Here is a 19,711-nt window from a genome sequence, read left to right on the forward strand (position 1 = left end):
AAGAATTTAAAGTAGTCCCAACCTGACAAAAACAATTTAAAAATTTTTTGTAGGAATACCTGTTTATTCCTGAATCCTTCAGTTACAGAAATTTTCTCATGCAACTTTTCCTTGCATAATTTTTTTATTGAAGTATATTATATTGGTTTCAAGTATACAACATAGTGATTCTATATTAATGGACATACTAGTGACAGTAATCTACATTATTAGATGTTTGCAAATATGTGGAACAGAAACTCTCATTCATTGTTGGTGGGAATGCAAAATGGTAGTCACTTTGGAAGAAGTTTCTCAAAAAGCTAAACACTGTCTTATCATATGATCTTGCAATCATGTTACTGGGTATTTACCAACTGATTTGAAAGCTTATGCCCACACAAAAACCTGCACATGAATTTTACAGTTTTATTCATAATCACACCCACACAAACTGGAAGCAACCAAGATGTCCTTCAATAGCTGTATGGATAAACCAACTATGGAAGATCAATATAGTGGAATACTATTTAGTACTAAAAGGAAATGAGCTATCAAACCATGAGAACAGATGGATGAAACTTGAATGCATATTGCTAAGAGAAAAAAACTAACCTGAAAAAGGTTATACACTGCATGACATCAATTATGTGACATTCTGGAAAAGGTAAAAGTATGGAGTGAAAATATCAGTGGTTGCCAGGTGTTCAGAGGGAAGGGGTGAGGGTTGAATAAGTGTAGCACTGAGAATTTTTTAGGGTAGTTAACTATTGTGTATGATGTTATTTTGGTGAATACAACGCTGTGCATTTGTCAAAACCCATGGCACTTTACAGCACAGTGAACCTTAATGTAAGCATATTTTTTAAATATTTAGGATGTCAGGAATGGAATACAGAATTTGACTTAAGCAACCTAACTATATTACAAATGTACGAAACAACCTCAGTAAAGGGGGTATGGAAAAATGGTGCTGATCTAAGTGCAAAATGAGTGGAGTCTGTAAGACTAAATAAGGCAAAAGAAAAAAGCACTGTACTCTGGTTGATGATGTTATTTTCCATGGGCATACAGTTTTAATAACTCTGACACTGCTTTACATGTATACTTGAACAACTAACTAAAATAGATGGCAGATGGTAAGAAACAGGTTTCTAACTGTTGGAGTGGAGGATTATAAATAAGCAAAGGGAGAAGGCTAGAATAATTTGTGTGTTAATGGATTACTGTTGGATACATCAGTATAAATTCATGTTTAACTTTTATAGATACAGATGTTAACATCTATTTATAGATATGTATATATATATTAATGTATGGGATATGAGGATCTACACATATTTGTTTGCTCTGTTAGCTGAAAAGGCCCAAAAGAAAGGAAACTCCTGAAAACCGAACTACTAGGTAGCAATAAGCACCTCTTGTGCCCAGATCCTTGTTTCTAATACCATTTCCCAATAAAAGGAACCGGACTCATTGGAGAAATGAGTAATTCTAGGGTTCAGAGAGGGAATATAGAAGATGAGCCTGGAGGATCTTACAGTGCCAAAAAGGAAGGACTAAAAAAAAAAAAAGAAAAATCCCCATAATAATAGGGGTATGTCAAAGGCAGGAAATGGCCAAAGCTGTAATAAGCAATATTGAGTTATAATCCAAAGTATAAACTAGTATCCACGAGTCCATATTGATATAAATTAATGATTGAATAAGTAAATAAAATGTGTTAGAATTCCCATACAGAAGAACTCCAAATAATTTGTATAGGTAACTCTGTTTTCAAGGAGGTGGAGTAAAACTCCCTATTCCTTATGTGTGGGCTACATATATAGTTGACTTCTTTCCAAAAAATAGAATATGGAAAGAGAGAAAAAGAATAACTTCACAGTGTAATAACCTGACAAAATCCATCTTGGGTCATATGGTCAAGGTCAACATCAATAGGGAACAAGTCATGTTGATAGTATGTACCCTTGATATGATGTGATGAAAATGAAACTTGCCTCTGTGTTCCTCCTCTCCCAAAAGGCATAGTCCCAGTGTAATCATAAGAAAAACATCAGACAAATTACAGTTGAGGGACATTTTATAAAATGCCTAACTACTACTATTCAAAACTGTTAAGGTCATCAAAAATAAGGAAAGTCTGAGAAATCATCATAGCCAATAGGAGCCTAAGGAGACATGACTACTAAATGTTATGTGGTATCCTGGATGGGTTCCTACAACACAAAAAGGACATCAGGTAAAAACTAAGGAAATATGAAGTATGGACTTTAGTTAACAATAACATGCATGACATATGCAAACTCTCTATAATACCTCTGCATTTTTTTGTAAAGCTAAAACTTTTAAAGTTTTTTTCTTAAAAGCAGAATGATAGAAGTAATAGCATTATTTGCTGGTGCCATTATTTTGTACCTAGACACCACCAGAACAAAATTAATATATATTTTGAGAGGATTGAGCAAGATGGCTGGATAAAAATAATAATATATAAAAGTGTTCCTATATATTAACAACCAATTACTTTTATAATGAAAGAAACTATTTATAATAGCTATAAAAGATATTACTTATAATTAAATTTAATGAAAAACATCAATATTTATTTGAAGACAATTTTGAAATGCTACTGAAAAATACAATATACTGTAAGACAAAATGGAAAGGCACCCATTTCCCTGAACAGAAAATATCAATCTTATACAGATATTAATTATCCCCAAATTATTCTCTAATTATGATGGAATAAAAAAAAAACCAGTATGATTGGGATGGGAAACAAAACAAGCTAATTCTAAAATATATGTTCAAAAATAAAGATGTAAGAAGATCTAAGAAATTTCCAAAAAAGAAGACTAATGAGAGGGGAGGTCTGTCCTTACTGATATTAAAGCATATTATTAGGCTACAGTTAGAGAGGTACTAGTACATGATTAGACTTATAGCTCAATGGAAAAGAAAAGAGAGTCTAGAAATAAACTCAACTACGCAACACACACACAGGTTTCCTTTGAATGTTTGTGTCCCCCCAAATCCATGTTGAAATCCTAATGTCCATTAGGAGTAGAGCATTTAGGAGATGCTTAGGTCATGAGGGTGGAACCCTCATAATTAGGATTGATACCCTTATAAAAGAGACCCCACAGAACCCTCCGCCCCTTTCACCATGTGAGGATACAAGAGAAGTCTACAACCCAAGAGGGCTCTCACTTGACCACACTGTAAACTGATCTCAACTTGTGTTCTCTAGAACTCTGAGAAAAAGTTTCTGTTGTTTACAAGCCACCCAGTGTGTGGTACTTTGTTATAGCAGCCCAAACAGACTAAGATACATACAAACATATATGTGCACACATACAAATTAAATATATGATAAAGGTGGAAGACGTCATTTCACATGGAGAGAAGAGAATTTGTTTCAACAAATTGTGATGCAATTATTGGAAATTGCAGGAAAAAACTAGAAACTTGAAAAATTACTTTTCTAAACCCTATAATTCACATATATGTTCTCTGCCTGAAATGCCCTCTTTCTGTCTTGGCAATGCCCACTTGTCCCTCAAAATTCAACTCAAGCACCCCCTTCCCCTTATTCCTCTTGTTGGGTAGAAAGATCAAGGTAGGCATCCATGATGGGTAGGAATGGAACCATGGTGGCTCACAATTTGATGTTAATGGTGAAGTGGGGTTGAAGAGGATATCCATGTAGTCAGAATAGGTTAATATGGGGAGTCAGAACTCAAAGTATGATGAGATCCACAAAAGCTTGGGGTGGGGGTGTAGTATGAGATGTCAGAGCCTGATCAGGATAAATAGGATGCCCATGCTAGGACCTGTCAGTGCCCAAGAGGGAAAGGAAGGCTTCTGCACAAGGGAGCAGCTCAGTCAGGAGGGCATCCAAATAGGAGACTGGGCAGGCATGTATAGTCAGGGACTGAGTGGGGTGGAGAAGGAAATCCACAGGGTAGGCTGGCATGGAAAGTCAGAGGCCAAGCAATGTGAGGAGAGCATACATGCATGGGTTGACACAACCCTGTGTGGGCAGTGGGAGACTAGAGTAAAGAGGTTATCTGTACATGGGGAGTTCTAGAGCAGGGTGTCAGAACCCAAGCAAGGTAAGGAGGGCATGCCTGTGAAAGGTTGGCCTGAAGTAGGCTGTCAGAGTCTGAGCACATTGAGAAAGACATGTACATGCATTGGGGGAAGTCCAGCATTTTGTGATATCAGAGCCTGAGCAGTGTAAGTACACAAATACACACACACACACACACACACACATATAAATTCCCCAACTCTGTCCAGTGAGAGGAGCTGGAAAATAATGATTACATATAACCCTCATATTGGCTTTTAAATTCCATTTTCCAATGAAAGGAATTGGGACTTCTTGGAGAAATAGTTCATTGCATGGTTATGGCAGGTAAAGTGCAAGATGAGCCCAGAATATCTTGCACCAAAAGCATGGAATTGCTTGAAGAATGATAGGGATATATCAAAAGAAAAGAGAAGCCAGTTTAAAGAGGCTCCTGCTGTCCAAGTCTGGAACAATGTGAACATCAAAACAAATAATGATAGTGGCAGATTGCAATTCACTGAATAAACCAAGAGACAATTAATCAGATAGAAATAAATTAATAAATCTAAAGTTTCATGAGGAACGGGCTATTTATATACTTTAAAATACAAAATACTTATTAATTACAAGGTGGGAGAGGATAATTTTACAGGGAAGAAACTTGATAGCAACCATTTTAATCAAGTGATCAAAATGAACATCATCAATAACAGGACACATTGAAACCATGCATCACCTGATAGAAATCAACGAGATGAACACAGCATTTCTGTGATGTTCCTGTCAAAGATGCATAACATGAAACGCATCATGAGGAAACACTGGACAAACCAAAACTGAGAATTCTACAAAATAACTTGCCTCTAGTTTTGGCATCTAGATAGTACATCGTTTGGGTAATATTGGCCTCATAGAATGAATTGGAAAATGTTTCTTCCCCATCAATATTTAGAATGCATTTGTGGAAAACTGGCATGAACTAGTTTAAATATTTGGTAGAATTCACCAGTGAGGCCATCTATACTAGGATTTTGGGGAAGAAGTTTAAAAAACACTAATGCAATTTTTCTATCTTTACTATAAAGGTTTTTAAATTTTTGAGTCAATTTCAGTCATTCGTGTCTTTCTAGGAATTTGTCCATTTCACCTAAATTCTCGAATTTATGGCATAATGTTCCCTAATGATGATTTTTATTTCTCTAAGGTTAGTAATTTTCCCTTTTCCATTCCTAATTTTCAGAAGAGTTTTCTCTCTACCTTTAATCAACATAGCTAAAGGTTTGTCAATTTATTGATCTTTCCAAATAACCAAGTTTTGGTTTGTTATCTCTCATTTTCATACTCTTTATTTTGCTCTACCATTTACTATCCTCTGCTTACTTTGGATTGAATTTGCTCTCCTTTTCCAGTGTTGTAGGTGGAAGGTTAAGTTATTGATTCATTTTTCTCTTTTTATAATATATGAATTTACAGCTACACATTTCTTGCTAAGCACTGCTTTGGCTGCATCCCATAAGTTTGGTATGTTTTGATTTTGTTTTCATTCTTGAAGTATTTTCTACTTTTCCATGTGATTCCTTCTTTGACCCATTAGTTATTAAGGAGTGTGTTAATTTCCACATATTTGTTTCTCAATTTTTTTATCGTTATCTAATTTCATTATATTCAGAGAACATACTTTATATGATCTCAACTATTTTACATTTATTTAACTTTATGTCCTAGCATACAGTATATCCTGCAGATGGTTCCATGTGCTCTTAAGAAGACTGTGTATCCTGCTTCTGTTGGATATTGTTCTATAGATATCTGTTAGATCTACATTGTTTATTGTTCAAGTTCTCTATTTCCTAATTCATCTTGTGCCTACTTATTCTATCCATTTCTGAAAGTGGGTTACTGAAATCTATTATTATCATGTAGTAGTTCTCCCTTCAATTCTATCAGATTCCTTCTGCATGTATGTTTGGGCTGTCTTGTCAGGTGTATATATAATTGTTGTGTCTTCCTGATGGAGTCACCCTTTTTACATAGGGAAATGGTGCCTGTTATCATTCATTACAAGTAACAATAGAGGATGGCATTCTAGTTTACACGTTTTAGCTCTTTTTCCCCTCTTAAAGATAGATGATCAGTGACAATGATAGTCAAAGCTGTAGTTACCCTGCCCATGGGCTTACCTCTCCATTATATTATTTTAATCTTTCTCATTCTAAATATCAGTGTTTTTCAAATTCAATATGAGAATGAATCACCTAGGGATTTTGTTAAAATGCAGATTGCTAATTGAGTGGGTCTGGGTTTAGGATCTGAGATTTTACATTTCTAGTAAGCTCCAAGGTAATGAGTGCCCACATTTAAACAGCAATTGGTCCAAATCAAAACCTGACTCTAGACTGTAATCTGTAGGTTATTATTTCCTAAATTTTAAAGCAACTGTCTACACCTAGGTTGCCACATTCTCTCCCAGAAGTAAACTGTCAGTAGTAGTTTGAAGGTTAGATGTACTTTAAAAAGACCTCATCCTAATTTCAGAGGCTTGTGCCTTTTGGTTCCTGAATTTAAAAAAAAATCACACCATCAGAAAGTAGGAAACATTGTCTGTCAGTCAGTATAGTAAAATCCCAAGCTTTTACAGGGTAGTTTGTGCCATCTTAATTTTTCAAATATAATCTCTAGTCACTTCATTATTTTTAGCCTTTTAAGCACTGCATTCCTCTCACCTTTCTCAAGAAATGTGAAGCACACATTTAGATTATGAATGTATTTAAAACTTCCTGCTTCTTATTAATCCTCTCCACAGGATACTTTTAAAGTGAAACAGCCTTATCCATGGTGAGTACTCTCATCCCAAGTACAATTTAAAAAAAATACTAGAATCTCATCTTCCAAGCTTCAGCAATTATTTCTTTGGGTTAGTGCAAGTTGTGAAATCACATTGTTTTATTAATACATCACTGAATAGAATCTGGCCCATCCCTTGACATCTCTATGTGCAGCACTCTCACCATGGATTAATGAGGAAAAAAACCTGCTAATAGAATCCAGAATATTTGCTACTAATTGAAGGTTTGAGTATGCTAGAGCCTAATTAAATACAACAATGCATTTAAAGTAATATTTATTCAACATTTGAGAAAAAGTGCAATTTAATGATTCATAATTAACAGTTGGCCATAAGACTGGAAATTACTGACTCAGCAGTGTGTCTCTTGATGAGAAAAGACTTCTTTTTTTGTATGAAAAATCTGAAATTAAGAAAGAGCTCCATTATTAACAAATAATCATTAACAATAGAAATTATTGCACTTAAGAGTAATAACTCAAAGAAATAGCAAAAAAGTATTCAGCAGAGAAATAAAGTGAAACATTTCATACATTCACAGTTCTTTATTTTTAAAAGACCTGGCATTAAGACATTTTTCTACAAGTCAGAATTCCTCCCTAAAGCCTAACCCACAGCGATCTCTAGATTTTGTGAAATTCTGTGAACATTAGTACAACTCAAATAGCAATCATCTAAAATCAACTCATAATGCAGGTGATACATTTGTTATAGATTCTATCTCCAACTAGAATGTATGCTCTTGAAGGGAAGGCATCAAAAAATTTTTGTGATCTTTTGCCTGTGACACGCACATAATAAATTTCAGTCTATGTCCATTTTTAGTCACTCTTTTTCTTTCTCCAATCCTTCTTTTCACCTGTAAATCTTTCTTTGTATTTTCCCCTAGTCTAAAGGTAAACAGTGTTTAAAGATCTACAGCATTATTCCTATATTTCAACAAAAGTCAATACAGCCCAAAATGTAGCTTTGTAGGGTTAATTTTTTATATCACTGTATTTTCTGAAATCATCATAATCCATACAACATCAGTTATATACCCACAGTGTACAGGAAAAATTATAAAATGTAGGCTATCAGTTCTAAATGTAGAATATTTTTTGTTATCTACTATCTCAGACTAAACATCATAATGTTATACAACTTACCATTTTCTTAAAAGCTTTCTGCTTATACAAAAGCAGACAAGTTACTAACAGAATAAATAATGAGACACAAGCAAATGGCATCAATAAAAATACCAAGGTTTCCTTCAGTATGTCACCTAGGATTAAAAATCACAAAAGAGGGGAAAGGTTAGATGTTAACAATTATTTTGAAGCAAAATTATTTTATAAGTAGACTAGTAAATGGTGAAGAACTGAGTCAAATCCAGCAACTTCTGCCATATTTGCCAGTGCTTAGGTGCCACAGGTAAGAGTATAGCATTCCTTTCACTTGTGCACTTTTTATATAAACAACTACTTTATGGAACTGCTTCATTTCATTAAAAAAAAAAACAATTCCCCAAAGCCTAATTCTTATTTTCTGACATGATTTTGTTTAAAATTTGACCTTGTGAATTTTTCATAGTAAGAAAATGATAAAATAATAGCCAAGTGATTAGATAAACATGTCTTGTGTATCTCTTAGCTTTCAAGTAGTCAAATGACATTACATAATGCTGCAAAGAACAAGAGCTGGTGAGGAGAACACATAACCCAAAATATGCTACTTTGGCATGTGGATTGTTTTAAGCTGAAGGCAGTCAAGACCCAGTAGACTCAAGAAAAACTTTGACCTTTGCCTTAACTACCTATAAGCATTTACACAGGAAGCCTGGCTCTGAGAGCACTAAACCAGAGACAACTTTTATCTGAGTGACCTATCTGTATGGCAGGGCAAACATCGAATTACAGTAGTCTCCGCTTATCCATGGTTTTGTTTGCATTCTGCGGTTTCAGTTACCCACTGTCAACTGCAGTCTGAAAGCTGATGATCCTCCTTCTGACCTATCATCAGAAGGTCAATGGCAGCCATGCTATGTCACAATGCCTATGCCATTCACCCCTTCATCTCATCCTGTAGGCATTTTATTATCTCACATCATCACAAGAAGGATGAGTACAGTACAGTAAGATATTTTGAAAGAGAAACCACATTCACATAACAATATTATAGCATATTGTTAGAACTGTTGTATTTTAATACTAGTTATTGTTGATAATCTCTTACTGTGCCTAATGTATAAGTTAAACCTCATCATAGATAAAGTAAAAAACAGTAATATATAGGGTTCAGTACCATCCACAGTTTCAGTCATACACTGGGGTCTTGGAACATATCCTCCATGGATAAGTGGGCACTACAAACCAAACATCTTCTTTTCTTACTGCCCTGTCCCTCTTCCCCTTTGAAGCCCCAGACCACTATCCCATTCTCTAGCTCAGGATGGCATATAAGCCTTGACTGCCCAACTTGCCCTTGGGTCTAATACATGGGGCTACCATACATATGGAATTAAATGTTTTTCTCTTATTAATCTGCCCTATGTCAATGTAATTATTAGACCAGCCAAACAACCTAGAAGGATAAAAGAAAAAGTTTTCCTCCCCAAAAGCTGGCATACTGGGCAGGATAAACATCAATTAGCTGGACCCTTGCTTGCCTCAGGACTGCTGCAGCTGAGAGATCCTGGAACCTCTGACAAAAGCTGGCAGAATATTCCTTCTGATCTCTGCCAACCAAAGGAGCGTGCATCAGCATGCATCTGGTGGACAGACGAACAGGCTGTGGATCCAAGCTGACTGGAGAGTTGAACCGAGTCCAACTTAAAAACCAGAACTTGGTTGAATATAAAACATGAGCAACTTTTCCCTGAACACATTTCTTCGGGCAAGGGAAACAAAAGCAAAAATGAACAAATGGGACCACATCAAACTAAAAAGCTTCTGTACAGCAAAGGACACCATCAGCAGAACAAAAAGGCATCCTACAGTATGGGAGAATATATTTGTAAATGACATATCTGACAAGGAGTTAACATCCAAAATATATAAAGAACTCACATGCCTCAACACCCAAAAAGGAAATAACCTGATTAAAAAATGGGTAGAAGATCTGAACAGACACTTCTCCAAAGAAGTTCAGATGGCCAACAGGAACATCAAAAGATGCTCCACATCGCTAATCATCAGGGAAATGCAAATTAAAAAAACAATGAGATATCACCTCACACAAGTTAGGAGGCCAACATCCAAAAGACAAACAACAAATGCTGGTGAGGATATGGAGAAAGGGGAACCCTCCTACACTGCTGGTGGGAATGTAAATTAGTTCAACCATTGTGGAAAGCAGTATGGAGGTTCCTCAAAAAACTCAAAACAGAAATACCATTTGACCCAGGAATTTCCATTCCTAGGAATTTACCCTAAGAGTGCAGCAGCCCAGTTTGAAAAAGATATCTGCACCCCTATGTTTATCGCAGCACTATTTACAATAGCCAAGAAATGGAAGCAACCTAAGTGTCCATCACTAGATGAACAGATAAAGAAGAGGTGGTACATATACACAATAGAATATTATTCAGCCATAAAAAGAAAGAAATCCTACCATTTGCAACAACATGGATGGAGCTAGGGGGTATTATGCTCAGTGAAATAAGCCAGGTGGAGAAAGAGAAGTACCACATGATTTCTCTCATTTGTGGAGTATAACAATGAAGCAAAACTGAAGGAACAAAACAGAAACAGACTCACAGAACCCAAGAATGGACTAGCGGTTACCAAAGGGAGGGGTTGGGTAGGGTGGGTGGGGAGGGAGGGATAAGGGGATTAAGGGGCATTATTATTAGCACACATAATGTAGGCGGCTCATGAGGAAGACGGTACAGCATGGAGAAGACAAGTAGTGACTCTGTAGCATCTTACTACACTGATGGACAGTGACTGCAATGGGGTGTAAAGGGGAACTTGGTAATATGGGTGAATGTAGTAACCACAAAGTTGCTTATGTGAAATCTCCATAAGATAGTATATCAATGATACGTTAATAAAAATTAAAAGTAAAAAGTAAAAAATAAAAAAACAAGACTTGGGCTATACTGGATCCAGTGTAAGGCTTCTTTGTGCCAACTCTCAGGGTAGTTTTGTCATAACGTGTCCCAGGCAATAAGGGGCCTTTGTCACGTCAACCATTGTTACCTCATTATAACAAAGGACTTTGCTTTCTTAGGCTGGATCTTGTGAGGACTGCATTTTTTGCACTCTCCTTTGGGATGCCTCTTGCATTCATGGTTAGGCCGTAAGAGGCTTATTGGTTTGAGTCACTATTAAAATTAATAGACCCTACCTGTCAATGGTCAGACAATGGATCCTTTGAATTGGATTTCTAGCTTGAAAATTTTATTTTTGGAAAACTCTCATCATCCTAAACAGTTATCTTAACTGGTACCTATGAAAAGACCAAATTAAAAAGAGGACACAAAGGAATTTAAGCCTTAGGACTCCCTTAAACAAGATGAAAGAGCAGAATTAGACTTAAGGCAGAAATTAAAGTTCACATTCAATGTAAACTCCCCCTCTCAAAATTTAGCCCTGTCTGTCTTGGCTTCCCTTTCCCTACAAGATTTACAGAAAGCATTCCAGCCTGACCTCCAGGCCATGTAAATACTGAAAGTCAGGAAGTGATTTCAGCAGAAGTACCAGAGAAAGGTAGTAGGGCTTGCTTTGCAGTCCCTTCTAACTCCTCCTACTCTCCAGGGTTCTACCATCAGGCTCTGGTAACTTTAGGCCTTCCTATGCAATGTCCTGTGTGGACCCTCCACACCACAAAGTATTCATGTTCTCTGGTCAGATCTTTTAAACTATAAAGCTCTTTTCCCGCCACTGTCAGAAGATCTACACCAGATTTTGAGAGGAGTTGGAACCCTACTCACAGCAACCATGATTAGCTGCTAAGGCATATTCTTCCTACCCACAGTTATACCATAATTATCAGACAAGACAGATGGCAACTTTCCCCTCACAGAGAAAAAAGATGACCTGATTTTTTCCTAGGCCCTCCTGCAAAGAATCAGCTGCAGGCTGATGTTAGCAGCTGACAGAAGGAATTGAGGCTTTTTCCCCCCCAGAGGTGAATTAGTTCAAGGTTAAATTGTGCACTCAGTAAGAAGACCTTTATTAAAATGGTTCATATAGACTTTTACAAAATCCCTATGCAAATTCTTTATCATCAACTTGAATGCCCTCATATCTACCCTCAAAGGAGGGTTCCCATATGGGCCCCTCCCAGAGTTGATGAAACTGAGGGATTTTCTCATAAACTGCTACATTATTCCCTTAAACAGCCAAGCAAAACAAATTAATATGAATGAAAACCTTGCCAAATTCTGGTAGATACCAGAACCTGTAGAGGGGATCCTGGGAAAACTGGCAGAAGCCAGCAAAAAGTGAGAATTCTTACTAGAAAAAACGCTTCAAAATCTGTCTGTAATGCCCAGTCAAGAGAGGAAAATAAAATTTCACACTGTTCCTTCCTTTCCAAATCTGGACCCATTGATTATTGATCCTCTCTCCCAGGGATAGATATTTGTCTTCTTGCTTGTCTTGTTTTGTGTTCTAAGAACTTGGCTTGATTTTCTGCCTGGTTGGGACATGCAGGTTGTTGGTTCTTCTGGCTGCCTTTGGGAAAGATTCTGGATCTTAGGAACGTAATAGTCTTTGCACCCTCTTTGGGGACCCCTTTATATCCAAGGGGTACTGTGTAATACTGCCAGGAATATTTATTGTTTGTCCCCACTAAAAAATGACAAGATATTTAAAAGGATTATTTTAGTAGGTCTATGGTCAGAAGTTGGCCAGAAATTGAAAGCCTGATGGAAATTTCTTTTAGGCCTCCTTCCCTAAGCCAAAATGAAACTACACAGAGGGAAAGAAAACCCTTGTGAAGCCTTTTTAAAAGGATTTACTAAGACCTTTCAAAGCTCCTAGATATAAAGAAAGCAAATTGAAAATAATGGTTGGATCAACCTATAGCATTTCGGCTGCAACCCAATTCTTTGAGCAATTGAGAGTAACTGTCCCCCTATTTTACAAATCTTTGCAAAACTGGAAATGAAGCTCAAGAGACAATTCAAAGTTCACCTACACCTTTCAATCAATCCTAAAACTTCCCCTATTTATCTCAAAAGGCTTGAAAATATTGTAAAAACCCTGGCCTTAAGAAACCAAAGTCCCTCTTGGAGGAACTTGCATTCTTTCCCTGTGCCTTTGAGATGTACATATTAACTCTCATCTAGATCATCTCTTTAAAGTAAAAACGTCAGTGAGGTAATTCTTATCACAAGGAGAACCAAAAGAGGAAAGGGATTTGCAACTTAGGTGAATGCTTCTCTACGAATATTAATTTTTATTATTCTACCTGATTCATGGCAGTCATTTTAAAAATGGAAGCTGTAAGTTCTCTGTTTGCATCTGTCTGTAAGCTTGTGTCTATATGTGTGTGTGTGTTGTATGGCATTTTTCTACCTCCAAATGGTATTGCCAAAATTAATTTGTAAAAGACCTCTATTTAATTGGCTTAAAGAAAATTAAACATTTATATAAGGTGAATTCTCAGAAATATAATACAAACTAACCCAAACAAATTTCACATTTACATAATATAAACAGATATAAAGATACATATTATATATATATATGTAGGAAATGTATATATAAATATATGGGAAAACATTTGTTATTAAAGCTAGTTAGATTTGTTGGTTTACTTAAAATAGACATGTCTGAGTTATCAGCAGTAAACATAATACTTTTATTCTATCTAAGCTTACTAAAGGTCACCTTGGTCAAACAGATAATTAAGTATCATTTTATAATGATATGTGATCTTAATTTGTCAAGTGTCCAAATCTTTTGATATTTTTGAAAAACTTCCCAAAATCTAATTCTAAATGAATTCATTTGAGTTAGAACTAATGTTGGGTTTTCCAGAGGCCTGGGAACATCTCAAAAGATTTGTTCTCGCTCCTTAAAGAGATGTTAAACTAATTAGGCTTGCTTGACATGTTAAATACATGGGAAGCACTGTCAAATAAGTGATGCTAAATGTTCTTAGATTATATTTGTGTGTATATATTTTATTAATAAAAATTTTATGTGAAATTCCTAGAAATGACATATCCTGGTATAATGGTTATCAGTCATTAATAAAGCCAATAAAGCCCTTTGGAAAAATCAGCCTGATACTGTGCTTATAAGGTTCCTGGCAGTCTTACTAGGTGAGTAAGAAAGGTCACTTCCTGGCCTGCTCAGATGTTTTGGGCACCTCAAGAAGAGAGGAATTTTACCCAAATCTATAGGCAGTGCAAGCAGTCTGATGGCAAGACGTTGGCTTGGCTTCTTGAAGTTGAGAGGCTTTAAAAGTCCAATCTGAACCTTAAATAGACAAAGTGATCGAAACAGCATAGGACTACAACAGAAAAAACCACATCAATCAATGGAACAGAATACAATAGAGAGCCCAGAAAAATACCATGCTTATATGGTCAATTAACATATCAGAAAAGAGGCAAGAATATACAATGGGGAAAAGATGGTCTCTACAATAAATGGTGCTGGGAAAACTGGATAGGTACCTGTAAAAGAATGAAACTGGATCACTGTCATCCATCATACACAAAAATAAGCTTTAAATGGAATAAAGACCTAAATATAAAACTTGAAACCATAAAACTTTTAGAAGAGAACACAGGTGGTAAACTCTGGAACATTGGCATTAGTAATTTTTTCAGAATATGTCTCCCAGGCAAGGGAAACAAAAGCAAAAATAAACATTTGGGACTATATCAAACTAAAAAGCTTCTGGGCAGCAAAGGACACCATTAACAAAGTGAAAAGGCAACCTACTGAATGGAAGAAGATATTTGCAATGATATATCTGACAAAGGGTTAATATCTAAAATATATAAAGAACTCATACAACTCAACACCAAAAAAAACCACACAATCCAATTAAAAAATGGGCAGAGGACCTGAATAGACAGTCTTCCAAAAAAGAAATTCAGATGGCCAACATGCACATGAAAAGATGCTCCACATCTCTATTCATTAGGGAAATGCAAATCAAAACCACAATGAGATAACACCTCACACCAGTCAGAATAGCTAGTATGCAAAAAGCAAGAAATAACAAGTGTCGTGAGGATATGGAGAAAAGGGAACCCTTTGTTGGTAGGAAAGTAAATTGGTTTGCCACTGTGGAAAACAGTATGGAGGTTTCTCAAAAAATGAAAAATGGAAATACCATATGACCCTGTAATTCCATTTCTGGGTATTTATCCAAAGAAAATGAAATCATTACTTTGCAGATAATATGCACCCCCATTTTCAATGAGCATTATTTACAATAGCAAACATATGGAAGTAAACTAAGTGTCTATGATGAGATGAATGGATAAAATGTGTTAGATATACACAATGGAATACTACTCAGCCATAAAAAAATAATGATATCTTGCCATATGTAACAGCATGGATGGACCAAGAGGGTATTATGCTGAGTAAAATAAGTCAGATAGAGAAAGACAAATACCATTTGATTTCACTTATATGTGGAACCTAAAATAATAAAGCAAATGAACAACAAAAAAAACCAGAAATAGATTTACAAATACAGAAAACAAATTGGTGGTTGCCATAGGGGAGGGGGTTGGGAGGATGGGTGAAATACGTGAAGGCGCTAAAGACACACATACTTCCAGTTATAAAATAAATAAGTCATGGGATGAAAAGTATAGCATAATGAATATAGTCAGTTTTATAATATCTTTATATGGTGACAGATGATAACTACAGTTATCATGGTGAGCATTTTGTAATGTATGTAATTGTTAAATAACTGTTGTACACCTGAAACAAATATAATATTGTATATCAACTATACTTCGACAACAACAAAAAATTATAGCCCAATCTGAGATTCTTTATGAAAAATTTCAGGAAAGCAGATTTAAAAGAGCCTATATGATCAATCACTATTCTTGTTAACTCATGTAAATAATCAGTCCAAGTTTATTGAAATGGCTTAATTTGCAACCAAATTAATCTTACTGTGGTTACTTTTTATAAAAATGGGGAGGACTGTAGATAGAAAAGTTATTTTTCATTAATACACCTTTGTGGATATCAAATTCAAGTGCTATTGTCATTGGGGTTTGGGTTTCTACCTGTAAATTAGACTAGATCCTGAAGTCTTCCAGTTTCCCCCATATTTGGATATAACTCTTCAAACTGACATTTCCAATTTTTTCCCACCCTCTGACTTGGAATCATTGAGAGCTAAAACTGTCCTATTCCTGAAGTCATGCAAGCCGAAGGTGCATGACTTGATACGAACTTTAGAAAAATCACAGCAGCTCATGTACAGACAATCTACGTGCCTGGTGCTGTGTGGGCCACTCAAAAAGATCACCAGATGAAATATCAAATTTTAAACTGCAAACCAGGAATATCTATCAGACCGCTAGTCCCTGTCCTCATTCCTTGTTAAGATGCTTCATACCAGTCAGTCTTCTCAACTGGCTACTGTCAGAACACAGCAATTTATAATCTGCTCCAACAATTAACCTTTGTTTTACTTTTGTTTCTATAGAAATACCTCTTATTAAATACCTGATTGCATGCACTAGATTTGGAAGCCAACCTCCTAAAATGAGATACAACCGTACCTGAACTGCTTCTGGACTATGAAACTTCTAGGGATGGGGCTGGAGAAGGGGCTGAAGAGGACCAGAATACATGACCCCAAAATATGCCACTTTGGCAAGTAGATTATTTTGAGCTGAAGGCAATCAAGACCCAGCAGACTCAAGAAAAACTTTACCTTTCCCTTAACTACCTAAAAGAATTTAGATAGACAGAGAGCTAATTAGCAGACATAACTTTTATCTGAATGACCTATCTGTATAGCAGGACAAACATCTAATTACCAAACATCTGCTTTTCTTTTTGTTCTGTGAATTACCCTCCTTCCATTTGAAGCCTCTGACCCCAATCCCATTCCTTACCTCAGAATGGCATATAAACCTTACCTGCCCGACTTGCCCTTGGGTCTCATATTTCTGTGGGGTTCCCATACATATGAAATTAAATTTTTCTATTAATATGTCTTATGTCAATGTAATTATTAGACCAGCCAAAGAACCTAAAATGATACTCCCCTACGCTGGATCTTCAATAAAAGTCACTGTGTAAATAATGGAGCTAGCCTTTAAAGGTCATGTTTTTGAAGTTGTCTCACATTCTAGAGACTAAAGAGATGTTTCTTTCTTTCCTTTAAAGGTAACGGCTTAATGGTTCTTCTGCATAGCCAGAAACGAGCAAACACTAGACAAATTTACAAAGTAGACAAAATTTGTCCTTCCAGAACTAGTACCTCCTACTTGTTTTGAAGTTACTATAGAGCATATTGAATCCTAGGTCCATATGAACACTCAAATCTACTCCCTACCCCACCTTTTCTTTGTCCTAATTTGTAGGATCTTCTTTTCTACTAGAAAATTACCTGTCAAATTAAAATGCTCAGCTCAGTTAAGATTTGCAAAAATATAATCTGGAGAAACAACTAATAATGTAAGTTTTTTGGTATACAACATTAAGTGGGAAAGCAGGCTTCTTTTCCAGAGGTTCCAGTTAGCTTCCCTCTACAGAGTCAATCCTGAAGAAGACATACTTTCATTTCCAAAAAAAATTATCGTCCTATTTTTCTATGACTTGAAACATCCAATAATAAACGTCCTGAAGAACTAAGGCTACATGCATCTCAGGAAATTCTTTGTTCCTAGTCTGAAAGTAAGATTCTACTAAGAGGTACCCATCAGGGCAAAAGAAACCTCAGTGTAGTCATCAATATCATGTTTAAGATTGTATGGAAAATATTTTAAAGGATGTATATTTTTAGGATGTGGTTAAAAACTCACCATATCCACTTTAAACTATGCTTTGACTAATGACAGGATATAATTCAGGATATTACTTACTGTCAGTTCCATAGAGTCTCCAGATTTCTTATAGCAGTGACAAAACTGAAAAATTTAGAACCAGTAAGTGTTCTTTCTGATTCCACTTATCTCTTGGTTAATTGAGTTCTCCCACTCTCTGCCTATTTTTTCTCCATAGCCCTTAGTGATTACATGGTATATTTTTTGTTTATTAGCTGCTTTGTTTATTGCTTATCTCTACTCAACTTGGGAAAAAAATGTAAATTCTGTGGAGGTGCTTAATAAATATTTGATGAATGAAAGGATACAATGACACCAGTATATTAGTAGGGTGGTAATAGTCGAGCAGGGATTCTCTTACAACGGAACAACATGAGAGAAGATGAATTACTGATAGAAATGCCAGAATCTGTCTGTATCTACATCTGTATATGTATTTCCATATCTATATACTTGAAAGCAATGTTAATTCCTTTCATTTCAAACAATTATTAGCAATTTCGATTGATAAAGTTAGTATATAGTGAAATACAGTTGATATTTTGCCTCTTAAGGCTTTTTAGTTTATATTGTTATTTAATTTAAAGATGTCTTGTTATAAGTCACTTTAAATCAGTGTTGGAAGTGAATGGAATATGCATTTTACTAAAAATGACATTTTAATTGGAAAAACATTTATTGCTTACAGTACTAGATGCTTGAAAGTAAGTGTATGCTGACCTATCCTCACTTTAAGATTTCTGTTCTCTGGGGAATTGAAAGCATAGGAAAATACTGACTGAAATAGGCACTCCCAACAATGAACTAGCATATTCTCTTTACTATCAGTTAAAAATACAAGAATGTTGATAAGAGAACTATGACAAGACCCTTAGTTCAACTAGTTTAGCTTCTAGTTAAAACTGAATATCAGATTTTCTATAAATCTATGTTTGATGGAGGTGCTTGCTAATTTATCTTCTCTGTAGACCACATGCAAGAGCATTTTGATTTCCACAATTACAAAATACACTGAAAGAAAAGTAATTTTGCTAGCAAGTAGCTCCAGTTATTTAGTCACTGTTCTTTTATCTCCTACCTTTCCAACATTGTTTATTACTCCACTCACTCCAAATTCCATCATCTGCGCAATAAATATTCACTTTGCTTCTTACTAAAAAGCATAATTGCTGGCTTTCATTTGATGTTCTTGTGATGTATACCTCATTTTCAACTGCGGTAGTCTGAAAGCCAAGGAAAAAACAAGATGCCATTATTTGATCTAATTGTAGGCTAGACAGATCACACTTGGTTTGCCACTTTCATAGTGGATTTTGTTACATAAAATATATCAAATGACTAGAAAGATACATACCAAAATCCTAACAGTGATTATTTCTCTATATGGTGGGTTCTTTCTCATTTTTCTTCCATTCCTTATCTGTATTTTAACATTTTTTTCTATAGTGATAATGGATCACTTGTAGTAAATGGCATGTGTGACAGGGCAAAATTCCTAGGTAGCTTTGCTGTTTATGATACCCAGTATTTGGATTAGTGTCAAATTTCCCAGATTCCATAAACTGGAAAATGCTACACACACTAAATCAGCAAAAAGACAGAGCTATCATGTGAATACTGCTTCTATGGAAACAATACAGTTTATACACACAGAGCTTTTTTTCTCTCATTCTTATTTTTGTTAACTGCCCCATGATCTGTGTAACAGTGCTCAGGGCTTGGCATGAAACTACCCCTTCAGATATGAGAACACATAAGGCTGGACGATCTCAAAGGGAAACATAAATTACTGAAGCAATTACTTCAATTTTGCATTTCAAAGAGCTGAAGA

At 35.7% G+C, this 19,711-nt stretch overlaps 1 protein-coding gene across 9 annotated transcripts in view; it reads right to left on the minus strand.

Moving 5' to 3' along the window:
- Positions 1-6,968: 6,968 nt before the first annotated feature.
- The window catches only part of IL13RA2 (interleukin 13 receptor subunit alpha 2), a 65,976-nt gene continuing 53,233 nt past the window's right edge, over positions 6,969-19,711 (minus strand). For 8 of the 9 annotated variants that reach the window (XM_036917249.2, XM_036917251.2, XM_036917256.2 and 5 more), the window contains 3 exons: positions 18,959-19,103; positions 8,051-8,166; positions 7,143-7,305 (listed from right to left, as the gene is read on the minus strand). In XM_036917249.2, the coding sequence (XP_036773144.2) occupies positions 7,255-7,305; positions 8,051-8,166; positions 18,959-19,103 (312 nt within the window). In that variant the 3' untranslated portion in view covers positions 7,143-7,254. Of the gene's footprint in view, positions 7,306-8,050; positions 8,167-18,958; positions 19,104-19,711 lie in introns of all 9 variants that reach the window. The other variant, XM_057495807.1, reaches the window with a different exon arrangement.

The sequence above is a fragment of the Manis pentadactyla genome, chromosome X (genome assembly GCF_030020395.1).
Source record: "Manis pentadactyla isolate mManPen7 chromosome X, mManPen7.hap1, whole genome shotgun sequence".
In the NCBI taxonomy this organism is placed as follows: domain Eukaryota; kingdom Metazoa; phylum Chordata; class Mammalia; order Pholidota; family Manidae; genus Manis; species Manis pentadactyla.